General features: G+C 44.0%; 1 protein-coding gene across 1 annotated transcript; it reads left to right on the top strand.

Moving 5' to 3' along the window:
- Positions 1–4,479: 4,479 nt before the first annotated feature.
- On the top strand, positions 4,480–8,562 carry LOC149326376 (uncharacterized). Its single transcript, XM_089564554.1, has 5 exons — positions 4,480–4,673; positions 5,429–6,118; positions 6,247–6,449; positions 6,572–6,756; positions 8,258–8,562. Exons 1-5 carry the CDS (start codon positions 4,593–4,595, stop codon positions 8,560–8,562), a joined length of 1,464 nt encoding a protein of 487 aa, XP_089420680.1. The 5' UTR covers positions 4,480–4,592.
- The last annotated feature ends 12,623 nt before the right edge of the window (positions 8,563–21,185 follow it).

The raw sequence follows: 21,185 nt of genomic DNA, 5'->3' as shown, positions 1-21,185 counted from the left end.
CCACCTGAGGTTCTTTAACGTGCACTGACATCGCACAGTACACGGGCCTCTAGAATTTCACCTTCATCGAAATTCGGCCACCGCGGCCGGGATCGAACCCACGTCTTTCGGGCTAGCAGCCGAGCGCCGTAACCACTGATCCACCGCGGCGAGTTACACCATTTTTTAATAGTTTAGTTTTTTGTTCTAATCGGGTTTAACGACCCAAAGAAACTAAGGCTATGAGAGGGACGCCGTAGTAGAGGAGGTCCGGATAATTTCGACTACTTGACGCTCTTTAATGTGCACTGAGGTTGCACAGCACACGAGCCTCTAATATTTCGCCTCAATCAAAACACGACCGCCACGGCCAGGATCAAACCCGCAGCATATTATATCTTTGAAGTCCTGTTGTGACGTTAACGCGATTTTGAGCTAAAATTGCGAGAGAACCATAAACAGGACCCAACAGGCGTTATCCGGGAGACCATAATAGAACCCAACAGGAACGCCAGAATCAACATGCCGGCAACCAAAAAATAGCACAGAGGGGAACCAAGTAGAGAACATGAAGTAGAAACTAAACGAACGTGACAACCACGTACACCTAGGTGACTGCTGATGCAATAATATCTTACCAATATCCGAAGCAGAACGAATATAGCTGCATCGCAAAAACCACCTTCAGCCCCTGTGGTGCGGCAATAACAACGAGAGCACCGCCAAAAACTAAGTTCGTACAGACAAATGCTAACATCAACGCAAGAAACTATAAAAAGACTACGTAACGCTACCGTGCCAATAAGCTCCTCTGGCTGGATAATATTTATTACTGTTTCATTCGTTCTCCTGCAGCGCGAAAAATTAGTTATAAGAAAAGCAGTGCCGCACAACTACCTCACTTCTCTGACACATCATTCAAACCGTGAAAGAGCAGAGCAACCCGCCGAAGCAGAAGTGAGACGCCTTCGAGCGCAGTGTGCCTTTCCTGCAATACATTTCTTTCTTAAATGTACAAGCCAAGGTAGGCTTGGGAGTGGGACAACAAAAAGCAATGCGATTATTTGTCATGCGTCACTTACCTCTTTCTCATTCTCATTGCCTCACGGTGTCAAAATATGCACTCTACGCCAACAGGCCTCAGCTTTTCCACTCATGCAAGGTACTCAGAAAAGTTCCAGTTGAGATGTCATTGGAGATGGTGCGATAAGGACCTGTTATCTAAAGTGTAATAAACAAAATTTGGTTTTTGGTTTTTGTTTTTTGACATAAAATACTTCTAGTGCTACGTGAGCAGTTTGTTGGTGATTTCTGCCTGGAATTCTCACTTCATGAAAGCATGGTTAGATATGCTTCAGATGTGTAGTAATTAGCACCTGTGTACCAGCAAGCATTTATTTTTTCATTCATGAGAGGAAGGAAAGAATGGAAGCCGAGATGTATGTGGTTACCCAGCAGCTTTCGATAGCCACTTGAGTTATCTGAGCCTAAAAAGATCAAGAAAACTAGCAATAATGATCCTATATTATTATGACTATGTACAATACATGAGGTCATGATATTTTTAACAGTACCAAGTTTGTTCGTATTACCTGGCCTGACTTAAGCGGTAGTTGAGGTCCGTTAGCTGGCTTAAAATCCACGCCCAGGATACGGCCTCAAGAAGTGAATGCCTCTTTACCGACGAGAACATAAGGTGCGGGAAGAGTTGTTCCAGGCAGAGGAATAGCTCTAGGCGGGTCCACCCACTCCACCTCAAGGCGGTTCCCAAACCTAGATTACAGAAGCCCCCCCCCCCCCCCCTCCCAATCACTCTGCTTTCTGTAGGCTCCAACATTAGCACCAACAAACCTGTAGTTCTTGTCGACTCGCATAGTGCCCCACTGCATTCAGATTGTGGCTCTCAGCATCTCATAACGTAGTCTGTATTATGACATGAATTGCAAGCACTGACGGCATAAGCGACGTCAACTCTCCGTAAACCAAACTGTGCAAAAGTGTTGAACAGTGCGCACAATTTTATCGCCATGCTCCGCAGCAAGTGCAGTCTGAAAAGTGCTTTAAATGCTTTAAGCAGCAGAACAATTTATAGATATTACTTGCATATTTGTAATGTAGTAATAATAAGTATGTTTATTTTCGTCACATGGTAAGCAGGAGTGAGAAGAGACGACTGAAGGCAAAGCTGCGCTTTCTGCAGCTTGAGAGAGATTAATATTAGTTCTATTTAAAGTATAAACACAATTTCATAAAGCATCTGCCACATGAACCGAATTTCTAAAATAGCAATATACATTTTGCATTGCAAAACTTGCCTTGTAGTTAAACTACGTGGTGCCGGACTTGGCAGGGGCCCGAATCTGCGCTTGTTTTCTGTCGGCAGGTCCGATGCAATTCGGTACCAGCCAGTTTCTGTGAAATCCCTTTGCGACAAGCAACCATTTCATCAGGTTAGGGTTCTGAAAAAATATTCTTAAAAAATTAGGTGCGGTTCATCTACTCTTGACCGGCAACTAGACGCGGCTTGGCTTATGTAACATTGAGTGCTTTCCGGACACTGGATAGGCAGCGCGCCCACCCTGGCATGTGGCAGTTAATGGTTGATCGCGACAGTTTTCTCCCTCTGTGAACGCTGTGGCCTATTGCTGAAGTGGCGCCTGCCTGCCCCAACGTTATCAGTGCTAACGCAAGCAGACCACATCTTACTCTCACCACCCCACGTACCTGAAAGAGCTATTCAGGCGTCCACTAACCCAGGGAGCTATGTGCACTTCCTTTCCTTAAATTAATAGGAGCCTAAAACATTGTCAACGCCAACGCCAATGAGCCCAATGAACGCCGACGGCCAAGGCTTCAGGGCCACGTTTCTGCTACAACGTGGTCAATGCCAACGCATGCAGCGCACATCTGTCAGTACCGCCACGTAGCTTAAAGCACGACTGAGGTCTCCACTGTCTCAGGGCATCAGTTATGCGCTTTTCCTTCGCTTTGCTTTATCTGTTGGCAACGTGCCACGGGCTTTGGTTGTGAAGGATATTTGAAGGTCGAACTTGCGGCCACGGCGGTACTACCTTTGCCTAGCGTAGTGAAGCTTTCGCTTCAAAAGTAAGAATAGCATGGGCATTAGGCAAACAGCAGTATTGATGCATGAGGTTTGAGTGGCCTAACATGGCCTTACGTACCTAACAAAGACAGAAGAAGCTAACGGCAAGGAGCTGCCTTGCAGTTCTTAAGCAACGGATGAAAGCTGCCTTGATTCGGGTTTCTTTGAACCAGGCGGGCTTAGGTGTGTCCGTGTGACGACGTGCATGCTCCGCTGGCGTAATGGAGCCCCAGTTAAAAATACCTTAACTGTGCCTCAGAGGTAGCGGTATTTGAAATTACTATAAGAAAGGCATCCATCAATAAGTCTGGTGCTTATTTTTTACAACCAAATAAGCGCCTGTGGAATGCATGAATAACTGCTAAAATTGTTTTCACCTGCAGAATGCAGATTTGAACACAGCAAAAACAAGCTAATTATAGTCTTGGAAACATTGTTTGCTGTATGCTAATTCTCAAAGAACTCGCATCACTGTTTGTGCTCTGGGAAATGATATGCATCAGGTAAACAATGTTCTTAAACCTACCATCCAGAGATTGACACAGGCTGACCAATTGAAACCAATCGGCCCAGCAGGTACTCGCAGCTTCTAGTGCCCCAAACAGCGTTATCAATATAATGCAACAAACTAACAATAGTATTTTGACTGCTGCAGTTCTTGCCTTAATCTTCTCTACGTGAGTGTTTTGCTATCACTCTATGCTTCTCTTTCACCTCAGATATAATATGAATAGCTTACTTCTTTTTAAATAATAATTACATATCTATATCACATATCGGCCAGCATAATTATACAGCACTTACAGGCGTGTGCAGGGGCTGGAGCCTAGCCCACAGGGTCCTGCAGGTGGTATGTACAGCAGGCCGTGGAGTGTAAATCTCCACCCGAAATGACAAAGCAGCATTGCGTGTGAGTTGTCCGGGTGACAGGCACCTGTGAAAACGTTGTGCACGGAACAAATGCATGTAGAAGAAATTCTTTCTGCAAGTTGCAAACGATCACTGTTTTTCTAGAAGGCAATTCAGAGTCCTGCCACAGAATTGCAAGACTGACAAGCAATTGAGGAAAAAAGCCTTCTCCGAGGTCCGGCTTAAGTAGCACATTTGTGTGGTAACGCATACGAAGAAAAGATTTTGTGCCTTGCTTCAACTGAATAGTCCCCTTACAAAAATACGCCACCTGTCGGTGATAAGCAGTTTCGGTTTAGATTTCGAAAAGCACCCTGGGAAGGCTTCCGCCATATTAGGGGAAGCCTCGCCGGCCTCCCATTCTGCTCGTTGGCGCTCCCTTGACTACGCGTTGCTTGCTGAGCGCAGAGCCGAATACATCGCCCGCTTTTAGTGCCAAGCCGCTGCTGCTGCTGCGAACGCATATTTTTATAGTGCACTCCGTCGCAATGGGCGACATTGTTTACCCAGTGTGTGCCTGGGTAAAAAACCTCGCGGATTTGCCGCCGCTTCGCAGTGAGCATATTGAAGCGTAAGTGTCGCGGTTGACGGCGACGACGAAATGCCAACGAAAGGCGTCCAAACTTGCCACCGAGAGCTCAGTCGTTGCATCATCTGTGTCGGAAAACTATTCGTGCACAACGTAAGTAACTTTTTTTTTTCTTTTCTCGTTTTGCCGCTTTAAAAGGGGTTAAAAGCGAATATAAAGTGGCCTTTGAACGCCATGCCGCGTTGTTTATGCGCCAGTTGCAGTGACACTATCTTGCTTTTTTTAAAAATACTTGCTGTTTTGAATGCCAGGATAAAAAGTGCGTGTATGATTAGATACGATTAAGCTGCGGGGGTTGCGGACCTGTCTTGCGTGCGTGGTACACGTTTGTTGTCTCATTTCGTGGGTTTTCAGGCTGCGCGTAGAGATCGTGATGTGACCGTTGCGTGGCCTCGCCGTGTAGGACATTTACTTCTAGGAAGCATGTCCTCATAGACTAGTGTTACCGTGTCGAGAAAATACAGCGTAGTTCTGAAGCAGGTATTGATTTATGCCGATACATCCGCTCGAGCGCAGCCGAGTAGGCGCGAGAACAGCGCAAGCGCTGACACGGTACTACTAGTAAAACAGCTGCGATAAGGTGTCACGAACGGTGTGCTTGGCAGCACACCGCTCGAGTACCGTCTACATCAAGCACACGATGGGCGTACTGCTTCGGCCAGCAAGCATGTAGTGCACTTCGAGTAAGACCACAACAAGGCGAGAACGCGAAGCAGTACTGCGAGCTGTGCAATGGACTTTGTTCTCATCATTGTTTTGCTCGTTTGTTTTAATGCTTTGATACTCTATCAGACAAGTCTGTTTTAATCACGCAACAAACGCTGACGAAGGCGTTATTTTTATTTCAGAAACATGGTATTCGTGAGGGCCAGCTGCTACAGAAGCCAAAAGAAAACACGCCACCGTATACTGTTTCAGCAGCCTTGTCGCGGCAAGGTGACGTGCTTGGTGGCCAGTGTGGGTGTGCTGCTGGGAAGTATGTCTGCAACCACTTGCAGGCCGTGCTGAGGATTGTGGCACTGCTGCAGGAAAAGGGGTTTTTGGAGGCGCCACAACACCTGTCCCCAACTGATTTGCCTCAGCAGTGGCGAGTGCCAAGGCGAAACCCTCTACGTGGAACCAGCGTACAAAGAATTGACTGGAGAAAAGTCACAGAAGGTGGGCAATCCATTCCGCGTACCTCGAAGGTGTACGAGGGTCATGCTGCAAATGAATCTATCGAGCAGCAGCAAAAAGACATAAAAGATTTTGCAGATGCCGTAAGTACACTGGAAGGGATGGAACACTTTGCAGCTGTTCTGCAAGCTGCCGACTACAGTGAGGCTGTCGATACCAAATATGGCAAGCGTATAAAGGGCTGCCTGCTGAGCTACCAGCAGTCACTCGAGCCACATGGATTTTCTGTTCTACTGTCTGAAGAGCTAAAAAAGAAGCAACAACAGCTGTGGGAGACACCACAACCCTTTGAGTGCTTCTGTGGCATCACACCTTGGGTGATTCCTGATGGAGTGGATGGACCTACTGCATCAATACTCAGGGTATCTTTCTTTGACCTGTTTTTTGTTCCTTGTAGTAAAAACATCCCATCTCTTAAAACATAGTGGTGCTTGTGACATGTGCTTTGTCTACAGTAATTACAAAAGCTAACACTTATTTTATTTTTTAGGGGATAGTTGTGACACCAGCTGAGGCCCAGCAACTAGAGAAAGCTTCAAGGAAACAAAGGCTGAGCCCAACGTGGATGCGAGCACGAGCCTACCGCTTGACAGCATCTAACTTTGGAGCTGTGATGAACCGCAAGCAGTGGACAGAGAAGGGACTGACCAACCTGACTGCTACGAAGGACTTGTCTCGTGTTAGGGCTGTCAGGTATGTGCATATTTTGAAATTAATTGTAATTGGGCAATGCACATACCCTACGCAGCCATAGTATACGTAGCCAGAGAAAGACAGTCTGGCGTGCCTTATGTAACATGTTTGCTTTATTTCAGGTATGGAATCGCTAACGAAAGCGACGCACTCTTGCGATACAAGGAAACAATGGCTTCAGCTGGACATCCTGTGGAGGTGATGAACTGCGATATTTTCGTGGATCCAGAGAAACCGTGGCTTGGAGCATCACCTGACGCCATTGCCTTTGACCCTCACGAGCCTTTCCCGTGGGGCACTGTTCAAGTTCAATTTATTTATTTATTTATTTCATGATACCCCTACAGGCCCTATTCACGAGGGTATTACATAGGGGGTGGTAAATATTTCAACTTGAATACATAGAAGGAACATTAACATGAGTAACAGGGCAAAAAAAAAGAAGCAAGAAAAGAGCAATAACTGGTAGTCAGCAAGAATCGAAATGTGGCGGGAAAACAAGACACAAAATAAACAAAATAAAAAAAACAAGAAAAGAAAACACAAAGATAAAAACAACGGAATAAACAGAACGAAAAGCAAAACTCGAACACATTGCGGTGAGCAGAACAAAACTAGAAGAAAACTACACATGGCTTTGATTTTTTAAAAGTTCATGAAATGATGTCGCATTCGTTTCAGTTGCGATTGTGTAAGGCAGCTGGTTCCAGCCAATAATGGTTTTGGGTATAAATGATTTAGCATAACTTGAAGTGCGACATGTGATGCGTTTGATTTTGAAAGGATGGTCACGGTGTGGAAACAGTGCTGAGGGTAAGTGAAAGAAATCTTCGTGAAGCAACGGATGGTGGTAAATTTTGTGAAAAAGAGTTAAGCGAGCCAGTTTACGACGATGGGAAAGGCTGTCAAGTCCAGCACGAACTTTTAAAGCCGTGACGCTAGGAAAACGTGAGTAGTCAGAATAAATGAAACGAGCAGCACGGTTTTGCAGGGATTCTATGTTATCTTTGATGTAGGCTTGATCTGGGTCCCATATGGCGGAGGCGTACTCAATTTTAGGTCGAATTAATGTAATATAAGCAAGTTTACGCACATGCGCCGGAGCATGTCGAAGGTTACGTTTTAAAAGGCCAAGAGAACGGTTAGCAGCTGCTAGAATCAAGTTAATATGATAGTTCCAGGTTAAGTCTGATTGAAGGTGAACAACTAGATACTTGTAAGTGGAAGTTGTTTCAACTGTTATGTCATTAAGAGAGTGCGGTTGGTATGCGATAAGAATTTGTAGTAAAGGAGACGAGCTTTGTCTTAGAGGGATTTAGGGTCATAAGCCATAACTGACACCAAGTGTTAATAGAATCGAGGTCAGTTTGTAAGGATTTTCGGTCACAGTCATTTGTAATGGTTCGATACACAACACAGTCGTCAGCAAACAGTCTAATTTGTGAAGAAATGCAATTTGGCAAGTAATTAATAAATATTGGAAAGAGCAGGGGACCAAGCACACTCCTCTGAGGCAAACCAGATGTGACATGGGCCATTGTAGAGTTAGAACCATTAACAGAAGTGAACTGAGCGCGAGATGAAAGGAAGTCTTTAATCCATGCTAGTACCTGAGGGTGAATATTAAGGTGCGATAGCTTGAGAAGTAGTCTATGGTGGGGAGCCCGATCAAATGCCTTTGAAAAATCTAAAAACAAAGCATCGACTTGAATTCCGACATCTAAGGAAGTAAATAAGTCCTTAGTAAATCCGGCGAGCTGAGTGTCGCAAGAAAATCCCTTGCGAAAACCGTGCTGATATTTAAATATTTAAATGCCCATATTCTCTGCGAGATGCCAAGAAGGAAGACATTTTGTGTGAAGAGTTCTTTATGAAATTTGACGAGAACTGCACGCCTGCTCTCAGGGAGGACCACGACCACTTTATGCAGGTGTATGGTCAGATGGGTGTGACACATACACAATGGGCAGACTTTACAGTGTTTGGCCCGCACTTCCTCATTGTGCAGAGGATACGTTTTTGTGCTCAAAAGTGGAAGAATGTGGCGAGTGCGTTGGACGATTTCTCCTTTAATACCTTGTTGCCTTTCCACGTAAAGAAGCTAAGGCACTGAACAAATGCATCTGCTTCAGGCATGCTTGAAGTAAACACCTGAAGAATGTTATTGCGATTCTACATTTAAAGGACTTTGCATATTGCTTAGCACTGCACAGACTCCCCATATCTGATTCATCAGTGGACCAAGGGATAGTGGTATGATGCGGTCAAAGATACACTGTAAGAAATGTGTGTGAAATGACAAGCATTTTTACGGAAATTTTCTGTTGTCATACAGAGAATATCTGTTTTGCGCCCTTAACAGAAACACGTTCACGAAAAAGAAAGCAATTTTCTGTTTTTGGAGCCGAAACACGCCCATTTCACCGAAAGTTGGTGACGTGAGCACCGCCGTTACACAAAAAAGTGATCCCAAAAACCTTTGCTACTTTTCATCAATCACGTTACATATTTTAAGCGTCAAAAAGTTTCTACGCGCAATATTAGCGCGCAGAATGAGAAGCAGTACTATTTGCTGCGATCCTGCATTCATCGATTGACGGCATCATGGAGGACGGCATGGACGTGATGAGCGGGGAGCTAGGATAATACCGGCGTGCTTTGTCCGTGATTTTTACCGATCAGACCGTTCGCACACAAGGTGAGTGGTGCACATTTTTACCAGCATGAATGATACGCTTTTTGTCTTTTGGGAGTATTGTTGCAGGTTTGTACTGCTGTTGAACAGGGCAGTGAAGATAAATCGCCGGCGGACATTGAGCGTGCCCACCACAGCCGCTTCACCGCCGATGCGTCACTGCTGCTTTACTGTCTCTCACAAAAGGTGCACAGCGCGCGGAAGAGAGAGGAACACAAGCGAGACACACGGAAGAGTGCGATAGTTTGCGGGAAAATGCACAAATATTGCTTTGTCTGGAGATATGCACTCACTAAAAGAAGCGAGTGAGTAAGCGCGGGAAATTTTAGGCCAGGGAAGTACGCGATTGGTTAGCGGAGGAGGACGTCAAAGAACGCGGGATTTTCAAATTCGTTTCTCGTCTAAGAAAGGATCATAAGTGTACGTTGTGTATTTTTATTTTTATTGACGTTTATTCATGCCGGTACAAGTAATGCAGTAATTGTGTTCATTTTGTAAGATTTGACTGATCTTGTCTTTGGGCCGAAATAGCGTTGCACGGGTCAACGCAGGCTGAAAAGTTTCTACACAGGCGTTTCAAATGCCGTACTTGCGCTGCCACAGGGAAGTTTTTCAATGGCACTGATGTCATTGGAGCCGACATTCGAGATTTTTGAGCGCCTTCGACACGCGAGCTCAGTCCGTATCCTCCAATGTCAATCGCATCGCTTCGGCCAGCCCGTGGAATAGGTCAAGGGAGGAGTAACTTTATGAAAGATGGCTAAATTATACATATTAAAATACAAATTAAAAAAGGGGGGGGGGGGTGGAATCCTAGGCTGGAGGCGCGAGCCACCGCCCGATACGAAGGGTTAAGCCACTACCATCCATACATCCGCCCGCCCACAACCGTGCCGCGCGTGTCTGCTTGGGCTCTGTGGCTGTTGAATACGATATCTGCTGCTTGCGTTTTTCTGGTGCTTCTTTAGTAAATAGTTCGTGTACTCGCTAAATGGGCGCTTCGAGATAACAGTACACCATTCAGCATTCACTACGCGAGCTCGAACTTTCCGCAGCACTGCGTCGACCACGACGACTGCGCACCTGAGTACCTCGTACTATGCTGCTTAAAACATAGTCATTTACAAACAGTTTGCTCAGTTGCTTGAGATAAAACGCAAGCTGCGCTCTACTTATGTTAAATAATTCCCCTCTGACCTAGTAGTGTGACATTTGAGGGGGCTGGCAGGTGCAAGGTTATTCACTACCGGTCGGCCGGATTAACTGCAGTGCTAGGACAGTCTCTTGACACCACTCGATGGAGGGCCTCTTTTGCTCTTGAGAGGCATTTACACTGTGTTCTTGGGCTGCATTTGACTAAAATGATGCAATGTTTATGTATTGTAGATAATCCAGCACTTGTAAATGCCTATGCTGATTTTTAGGGCCTTTATATGTGGTTGACGCTTATTTGTATACACTCCAAAGCATTTCACCACGCATTGTTGGGAAAAATAAGAGCCTGAGCAAGCGCAGAAATTACTTATTTATGCTTATACTCTGCTGCATGCTTGTTTGTAACTAGTTTAAAGTTGCAGCTTTCACATGGTGCTACTTTAGTACACAATTCTTATACGCATTTAACTCCCTCTTATGCCAGGGATCTGCCAGTGATGACGACATCTGGGACATGCCATGTTCTCCATTCATCATTGCAAAAGGTATAACTCTGTGGTACCGCACTCGGGCGAGCATTCCTGATTTAAAACTTGTTTGTGCAGGAGGCAGTTTCCTTACTGCGAGGCGCTTCACCATATGCATCGACATCCTGCCAGTGATGCACGCAGTCAACCCATGCCAGGCTTTCAAGCTCATGTTTTTGGTGCACTTTGCTTTCAATGTTGTGTACCCCAAGGAAACAAGCCTCTGCCTTGAGTTCACACAGCAGTAAGTACCTATCTCGCTTGTTAACTGAGCTGTGATAACCTTTCTTGTTTTAGTTTTGCCACTTCTCAAATACGCAGTGATAATAAAAGTTATAGGTATATACCACTTTATCATAAGACCTTTTTATGAAAATGCTAACAAAGTGCAAAAGCAATTTTTAAAAAAGTAAGAAAATGTTTGCTGAACCCAGGCAACGAATCAGCTATGGAATGAAATTTTGCTGCTGCTGCTGCTTGGTTAATGCAGCTGGTAAAATAGTACTCTGAAAAAATCTGTGGAAAGGAAAGATAGATAAAACTATTTTTTGTGGAGTTGATCGTCAACCACTTCTTCACAGATTAGGGCTATACTACCTGCATTGCATGGTGCGCAGTCACTAATATGAAAGGGTTGGAAGGGGTACATGGTACTATATTGCTTCTGAGATTATGTAGCAGTATATGGCTATTTTGGTGGAAGTCATACACGTTGCTTGCTCATAGGGGCTATAGATACTTGCCCAGAGGAGCACAGCACCTGGGGGAGAGGGTTTACTGAAGAGTGCATATGTGCATGCAATGCCAGCAACCCTTTTGTGGCCATGTGACCATCCATTGTTTATGGATAGATTTCAATGTGTCGCCATGCAGATTTGAAGGATTTGACGTCGTAGATGGTACTTCGCAGAAATTGTCAGCATTCTTTCGCTATTAGTAAGTACGAGGACTTGTGTTCATGTAACTGTGCGATGAACTTTGTGATGGTTTGATCGCATTTACACTACGGCTGCTAGAGCTTCTTTGATCTTGAGCTCTGGCAGCTGATGTGGTTCTGGCGTTATTTGGAGGGTATGCTATATTTTGTATTTTGTTTTTGTATTTTGTGGTGCTTAATCGGTGTTCGGATAGGATAATTGATGAGGATTTAAATATTTGTGCAATGTCTGGTGCTTTTCATTGCTGTATTATGTGGAAACACATTTGTCTTGTAATTTAAGCCAATTTTTAATACTCTGCACTTTAAAATAAAAATTTGAAATATGAACACACTTAGTGGAGACAACGTATGCTCGGAAGAATAAAGGTTATGCTAACCATATGTGTTAGAGAAATGGAAGAGAAAAAGAAAAGATAGCTTCATAAGTCGCATTGAAGCTGGACTTTCTTCAAGAAGAAATCAGCTGCCTCAAATAAGAGCAAATCTATTTTGATTGCAGCGCTTGAAGTTTCAGTATATAATTTTTTGCTGTGAATAGATCATGTATACTGTCCATTACCATTGGCCACTGTGTTTTCCCGTCTGTTCAGTATTCAGGAGATTTTGACTTAAATAGTCGGGAAACCATGGAAAAGTCAGGGAACTGGAAGAAAGTAGCTTGCTTGACACCCTGGTTTAGTGGCGGGTCATGCATGGTGTTTGTACTTATCATGTCAGTCAACATGACTGGAATCATGGTGTAAGTGTACAAGGCTTTGCAACCACAGTGCTTCATTTTTGCAGTCAATGTTTTGAGCACACTAAGTCAATGAGGCTTCTTTGTTCACGTTAGCAGTCCTTTTGTGAGTTCTGTCAAAAAATAATCTTCTTCAGCTCCAGCATTTTTTGCAATTGCATTCATCTGCTAAGTCTTTTGTTTATATAACTCACAATAGGGTTATTAAATAGAGCAGTGAAATTTTTGTATGGTGTGCTCTCACTACTGACTGCGAGAGGAGGCTGTGGCTAAAGGTACGCCGGATGGACCCGGTGCATTTCCTCCCCTTAGTACGTTGGGTATACCCGGAGCATTTTTTTTCCAAATACATCGGACAAATCTGTCAGTGTTTTTCAAAGTCCGGCCATTTGATTCTTGCCTGGCAGTCTGCTCGATTTACTCTCATAGTGCTCCTTTGAATTCTATGAGGATTAGTCATACCTTGGGCTCAAGAATGTTTACTCGCTGCCCGGAATGGGCCAATTGGTGTTTGGCGCACATAATCTGAGAGCTCCATGCAATGAACTGCTTGATCGCATGACAAACACCATGTTCTCCGGTTGCACCGTTCACCAAATGTCGTTTGGTTAGGGTGTGTGAACTGCAAAATTATTCCTGGCTATTTCCATGCACCATGGTGCGCATGTGTGCTTTTCTGTTGTGCGCGGAAGTCCGCTATGTGAACTTGATGGTTTGTTTACTTGCGACGATCCGCTGTCCCTCAGTCGAAGCTGAGTGCGTGTGCAGGATCAGTGCTCCAAATACACGTGTGGTGTGTGGCATTGGCTGAGAAGGGCCCATTGGCTCATGCTAAGATCGAACCACTCAATATGCGCAAATTTCCGCCTGAAAGACCAAGCAGCGAGCTAGGCACTTTCCTTGTATTCCCCTCAGAAATGTCAATATTGGCCCGGAAGTGGTCTGTACATGCTTCCTGCTTTGTGGTTGCTCCTCCACATTCTTCTTGTGTATTGTGGTGGAGTATCTCTTCGAGTCACCTAGGTCAACGCTGTGAATAAATTCCCCCTACTATTGCTTTTGCATGGCTGTGAGGCATAATATAAATATTTTAAAGATGAATACTATATCTGGTGATAAAAAAGAGCTAGCATTATGTTTCTTATGTAATACGGATAGGTGCATCTAGGAATATGCGGGCTGTGCAGAGCATAGGCGCTCGATCTAGCAAGCATTCTGCTGCGCTTCAGTGCTGGTGATAACTTGCCTAAATTATGAGCAGAGCTGACAGATTACAAGACCAGTGCGAAAGCACCCAAGCTGCTGGTGCACGCCGCGTAGCTTGCTGCTTATATATGTGAACTGGTGCGAGCGATGGTAGTGCTATATATATGCACGTGCAACCGGGTGTGAAGACATATATCGGGGATTTTTTGGGAGAGCTGGGCTTGTTTTACTTCATCTGAATGACAGCCGGCGATATAAGAATGGGAAAATGTCCATTTGAAACTCCTCACAAGTCTCAATATGTGGCATGCAACTTGCAAATGCTTCGCAGAGAAGAGTGTTGCACGCAGCAGTAGTGCACTGGCTGGCAGCATCCACTATCATGTTGGATGAGATTTAGCCATGGGCCGGCAGCTACATCCTCCATACGCTCAGTGAGAATGAACAGTCTGTGAGGTGTATATTTAGACACTGCAGCGAAAGAAGAGCGGAAATTAGAAAAGCGGAGAGTTTAGCTAGGCTTGTGTTGGATACATTGTGCTGTGGGAAGGACGAAAGAAGAAAAAGATGGAAAAAATTCTTTTTACACTATATGATATATGCAGATGCCTCCAGAGATGCGGAAAAGAGGGAAGTGTGCTAGGTATGCGTCCAATGTCTCGTAAACAAAGGCCGAGGGCAGACCTCTGAATGACATGCAACTTTTCATTTCCAGCAGTTTGTAGCTTTCATGCCAGTGTCCTTGCATGGAGTGAAGGACCCCATATTTAACTAAGTAATCAGTGATGGTAGTTACCAAACAACGCTTTGCCAGTAGCTTCCCTGTCTGTGTGCACAGGCGTATACGGTAGCAGAACAGTCCCTCAAAATGCACAGTGATTCACCAGTACCACCTCAAGATGTGTCCCAGCCTCCGTACTTTCTTAATTTTCTCCTTTCAGTAAGTGTAACCCCTGCAACATTGCCAGGTAATTTTGGCAGTATCACGTTGCCTCAGGGACGACCTTACCGCACCTTGTGTGAGCCCTTGCTGAGGCGCATACTTGCAAAGCCTCTCATTATTTCCTTTTGTTTATATTACCTTTTTACATTGCAATTTTTTTTCGGTATTTTTCAGAGGGAAGCCTAATTGTAAAACAAAATTGTGCTTTACAGTACATTACCGCAAGCTGTGCCCTTAGATGGCTGCAGCCTGAAGGGATACTGCAAACCAATAGCGGCACCCGAAAGTCGCCACCACAATGCCACCGAAGGTCACGGACCACCGACTTTGCAAGCAGATCGTACGGTTTAAAATATAGAAAAGCAAAGAGGCTTGCCACTGAAAGATGAGTTTAGTTACATGAACTGAAAATGCTGACACCTTCAGCTCCTCTTCTAAAAGTGCATGCATAAGCAAAGCATAGATATTATATGTCTGATTAAAATTTATTTAATAAATCAACCAGTCCAAGGGACATCAATAGAATGGGCATCAAAGTCACACAAGTAGTATAGTTATTCAAAGAGAAGTGGCAGCAACAAGATCCCAGTAATGAAGGGACCGATAAAGTGCTTATTTGGTAAGAAACAGTCGCATAGAGTGAGCTCCCGACTTATCCAAGAGAGCCAGTTGTTGCTGTTGCAGTGCCCCAGAAGCACTTGTACTTGCGTTATGGGGAAAAAAACAATACTTATTAGATGGCGCAGCATGATGCAGTTTTCACCAAGGTATCTTTGCCACCGTAGTACACATTCCTTTTCCAGTACTCATGAAATTGCTAGCCAGAAGGGAGGCATCAGAGGCAAAAAAGCACTCACTTCAGTCATTTCATTTTCTGTGAAATGCTTGATCACATTCTTCGCCATCACGTGAAATATTTTATTCTAATTTGTTTTGCTGCAGTAGTGATCTACCACATCTGGCACACACCTAAGTGCTCTTTTATGACTTTGTCGTATTAACCAAGAAGCTCAGGTAATCGCAGAAAGTTTTCAGTGAAAAGCTAGAGCAACACTTTCTGTTGGGCAAAGAGCTGCACAGAAGGCGGCAACGTGGATGCTGAACTGCCAACTTTTATATCAGAAGAAACGGGGACAGCTATTTGTACACCTTCCTAGCTGTCAGATACACGACGAAAAAAGCTAGGCAAGGTCCATTTGATATGAAAGCTTGTATCACGGAACACCAAAATAAGACAAAAACATTCGACAAGGAGATTTTTTTTAGGCGGAAAAGACAGGGAATGGGCCAGCAAGAATTTGCTCAGCTGTATCTATGAAGCAGCAAAAAACCAAAGGTTGCGAAGAATGGCCAACAGGAAACATGCCAAAAACCACGATGAAAAAAAGTGAACATGCTCTTGAAGGTTACAAGTGATAGAAGAGATAAAGAGCTCAGAGGGCAGCAAGTAACAGGCCAAAAAGCTAAAAAGTTAAAAGTGATAAAATTTGACAATGAGGGAAAAGGCAAAGTGTAAAACCAGGAGTAAGTGGTGAAGGAAAAAAATAAAAAAATACTGCTGAAGGCCCAGGATACACATGATGAGACAAGTGTTGTGTTGCTAAAACCAGGCATTGGATGGCAGGTAGGCTAGTTCTTTTTCTGATAATGAGTAATGCTGCCATCTTGGCATTCACTGTCGGAACTGTAAAATTTTGGAAACAGGACGTTTATCCGAATTTCAAAGAATGGAATTCATAGCGAAGAACAAGAACTCACTGGCTTGTGAAATCATAAAAGCAGGCAAGGTACTGGCAATGAAGGACCAGTGCATAAGGAAACCTTCAGTTTCATTATTTGAAAAAGTACCAGCCTATTTGTCATGCAATACCAGTTTTTATATATCTACACTTGTCTCACCATCTGCACCCTCGGCCTTCAGTCGTATTTTTTATTTTTTGCCTTCACCACTTCTGGTTTTACATTTGATCTTTGACCTCATTGTCACTTTTGCGACTTTAATCTTTTTAGCCTTTTGCCCTGTTATTCATTGGCCTGGGACATTTTGATCACTTTTATTGGTTTTAGCTTTCAAGACCATGTCTTGTGCACTTGTTTCCACCCTGGTTTCTTCCATGTTCCTTGTTGGCCATTCTTCACTAACTTTGCTTTTCTGCTGTGTCCGAGAAACAGCTGTGCAGATCCTTACTGGCTTATTCCCTCTGTTTTTTTCAGACTAAAAAAACCACTTGTCACATTGTTTCGGGGGTATCTCCTGATATGGTTTCACCTTTTTTTGCCATGTGTGCTGACAGGAAAATGTACAAAAGTTGATCATTCAGTTCTTCAGTCCATATGGTCCTCCTTATGTGTAGTCTGTTGTCATTTTTTTTTGCCCTGGTTCCTCACAGATTGCAAAAAGCCAGTCTGAACAGCCATGAAATACCATATATGCTTTTTATCTTGATGAGGTGCTCTAAGACATTCTTGAAGAGTTTCTTCGCTTGTGCCATGATGAGTTCATTCTCCTTGTCAGTGCATTTGCTATGCTTCATTCTTAGACTTGCCTCTGTGCAAGCTTGATATGGTGCGAAGTGATTTGTCAAATATTCGAGGCTTCTAAGAATCTGTGCCATGTGCCTCCAGTCATTTTATCCAGTTGCCGCTGGTGATTACATGGGATCGCTGTCAAAGAGCTTGCAGCAGAAACAGAATACTCTGTCTTAATATGTTAAATATCCAGCGTCCACTGAAGACTGTTGTTTTTGAGGTGTCTTTGAGAAACCTTGTTTAGAATATATGGTAATGCTCACCTAGGAGAAATTTGGAAAAATTGATTAAAAGGAAAGGATTCCCACTGGAAAATATTAAATAACAGCCATGTTGAACCTCATTTCTTAGATGAAAAATGTCCAAGGAATACATGGTTCTAATGTACCCCACCCCCTCCTTCAAATCCCCCCCCCTTCCAGTTGCACCCATGAATCTGCCCCTGCAATAACCACTAAAATGTCTTGAACGATTTTAATATTCGGTCACGGACGGGACCGGCCGGATTTACTTTGGTGTTATTGTAGTCAACATGTGTTACGTTGGTGTACATATCCGTGAAGCAGCAGAGAAGTGGTATACAGATTTTTAAGTTGTGCGTTAGTTTCCTAGAACCATGAGTACACTCCGCCTGTCCCACTTTTCATGCAATCTCTCTTCTCTGGGTCGCTATGTTTCACGATACTGGCCTTCCCAGGGCATTTCCGCTTCTTTTGAAACCATTATTTACCTCATGAAGCTGATGTTTTAGTGTTGCCTGCTCCGCTTTTAATAGTGACTACAAAAAAGCCAGCATAACAAAATTTTGATAGCGTTAAATTGGGTGACAGTAAAATTGAAACCTTTTTCCAGTTGGTAATGTAGAAAATGGTACAAGCGTTATATTTATCATCACGGATTCCTTCTGATCCTAATAACAGTGCCTTGGCTGCAGACTGGTGTGAAGAAGGTCTGGCGTACCGGTACCACTTTTCTGCATACACATGGGCAAAAGTTTAGTGGGGCGAAACAGCTATTGTCGACATGAGCTGAACTTACTCAGGTTAAACAGTAGGCCGTGCAAAGTTAGCCAGGCTAGATAAGGTTAGTTTTAACCTTACTACGATAATTCATCTTGTTCCTGTACTTTAAAAAGGGCTTTTTCCATCGTCTCTGCTTTTTCTTGAAAACTCACAATGCACCAGCAATTTTAGCACTTCGGCATTCTTTTTCTTTCATAAATTGTCTTGCTTAGAACTGCGCATAAGGCAAGACAGCTTGTTAGGAGAGTTCATTTGCACAGTCCATGGCTACAATGCTGCACAACTGAGACGGGACAAGGGCTAAGCAGTGAACTGACAAAGCTCTCTAAGCACAACTGTCCTCCCCTACCCCTTTCCCTTCTGCCGCAGCAGAGCTTACAGGTGGAAAGAATGTCATTTAGATGGTCCTGCCCGCAACGAACGACACCTGAAACTATGCCGCGTCTGTAAGGTGCATGCACCCTTTGCAACCCTCTACAGTAGCAAGTTAAGCACTCATTTTGGCATGCTTCAGGCATACATATTGTCTCGCTCATTTTGAAGAGCTCTAGAAATGTCTCTTCTGAAGGTCAAGGGACAGAGGGAGGCGGGTACAGGATGGGAGGATGTAGCATAACACCCACAGGGCAACTCAGCATCCCCATTTTGGTGACGTCTTGTGCGATTGCACCGGTCACCCTCCCCTAAGGCTGGCATTGCTCCCACTTGTCGGAGACAGGTTCACTGCTAATGGGAAGTTTGGTTTTTTTTCTCTTTTGTATTTTGATTTGCATTCATTTGAGCGTGAACTGTTAGGCAATGCTTCATATTGTGACTATAGCTGGATACAACTGAAGAAGGCAGCAGCAAATGCCCCTATGGTGTTGAATGATTCTGACGACTTCATGGTTAATTCCCATGCACTTGCTAATCCATCACACCAGCTGGCAAAGGGAAAGGATAAACCACAAATTAGCCAAAATAACCACAACATCGTAATGGTTGGTTGGTGCCGTCGACTGGAAGACTTCCTTTTGCGGTATTTGAGCCTACAGTCTTGAATTCTATACTATGCAAGATAACCCATGCATAAAGCATTGCATATTGTTGTGGCATATACCTCGCTATGTGTGCCTCAATAAACTGGCTCCTCAGTCAATTACGTGAGGATTGCTGATGAGAGATACATCATTGTTATTGCTGCATTTGACGTGAAGCTTTCTTGATTGGTGCGCTGTAAGCTGCACATATTTCTTCCAAAGTGCATCTGTAGGGGGGAATTTATATGTGGAAGGAGTTAGGAGCCCAGGATGCTGTACAGGCACGCTCAGCTGTGTTGACTAGCCTCGAGGACTGCTATGCGCGATAGTGAAAGAACCTTTTCCTTGCAGCCCAGTTCAAACTGAGCATAAGCCAGCATACTGAAAAAGGCTGTTAGTACTTGCATTGTTGAGGCCTGCATGTGAGCCGTACTAGCGGCGTATGGTGAAAATGCTACAGCACTGAAAATGTGCAACGAAAAGTTTTATTCGAAGCTATTGCTTAATTTTGTTTTGATTCTGCCTACAGAGAATATTTTGTGTGCATTCTGAATGTGTCTTTAGCTGGGTTATTGCTTGAGGTTGTGGTCAGAAAAGTTTTTTACTCAGGGCAGCAGGCACTTTGCACTAATCTTGGACAGTGGAAGCTGAGTGCCGATTTAAGAGGGTAACGTCACATTCACGTAACAGCTTGCTCTGCAGCACTAGACCTCATTTTAGACTTGCGTATCACTAGTTGGGCATTAGTAATACAAACAAGCCTCTGCTCAGTTCTGTTAATTCCAGATTCACTAAAATGTGCATATCCCTCGTCATGCATCTGAATCTCTGTAAAGACAAAGCACGTCAATATGTGCTGCAAACTTACTTGTTACCTGTCAAAAGATTTTTGCTTAAGGCTGTACTTTCGGGTGACACAGAATAGGCATGCTGATGATTCGGCCTGTGTATACATAGACATTGCTACTCTGGTGTCAGAGAGCGCTTTGAAGGAACATTGAATGGAAACTGAAGTTGGCCTTTGTCGAGAGGCTACTGTCTGATTGCAAGGAGACTGAAATGGTGTTTTTACAAGCTACATAAAATGAAGAAACAAAGTGCAGGTGTTGTCATCATTGCCTCATTTTATAAGCATACTGCAATCTACTGACACGTCAGATTTCTGGGTGCAGATAACAAGGCCCTAAGCAGCCCCGCAACTAACTTCAAAATGTGGTCATGAAGTCCTTGTCGGCATATACATCAGAATTTGAATTTAGTGACCGGCAAATTTTTAAATGTAGTTTTCTCAGCAATAAATGCATTTTTTCGCTGCCACACTGACATCAACAAATTGGTTTGATTCGATTTATTGGGGGTTAACGTCCCAAAGCGACTTACGCCATGAGGGACGCCGTAGTGAAGGGCTCCGGAAATTTCGACCACCTGGGGTTCTTTAACGTGCACTGAATTTGCACAGCACACGGGCCTCTAGAATTTCGCATTCATCGAAATTCGGCTGCCGCGGCCGGTATCAAACCCACGTCTTTCGGGCCAGCAGCCGAGCACCATAACCACTGAGCCACCGCGGCGTGCAACAAATTGGGAAAGTGCAGACAAAATGAATTTTTCCCAAAAACAACAGGTTTCATGGGGTTGTTTTTGCATCCCTTTAAAAACTAGTGTTGGAGTTCAGTGAGTAGCTTTCACGCAAGTAACAAAACACTATGGTTGTTAAAAACCTTATTAAAGTGAACATTTAGGAAAGGTTTATTTTGGCTTGAAGTCTGGTTTTGTACTGAGTACTGAAGACTACTGGATATATTCACTAGTGCACACAATGAACTGAAATGTGGGCTACAAAGGAATTAAATTTTGGGGTAGGAGTAGGGGTGCGGTCTTCTTGCAATGTTTATTATTTCTTTGAAGGCAGTATAGATATGCTCACTGTCCGAGGAGTAACAATGCTCTGTCCTTGTTTCAGG

The sequence above is a fragment of the Amblyomma mixtum genome, chromosome 10 (genome assembly GCF_055824585.1).
Source record: "Amblyomma mixtum isolate Tamu chromosome 10, ASM5582458v1, whole genome shotgun sequence".
NCBI lineage: Eukaryota > Metazoa > Arthropoda > Arachnida > Ixodida > Ixodidae > Amblyomma > Amblyomma mixtum.
Note: the sequence above shows the minus strand (reverse complement) of the source record. Positions and strands in the feature narration are given on the sequence as shown.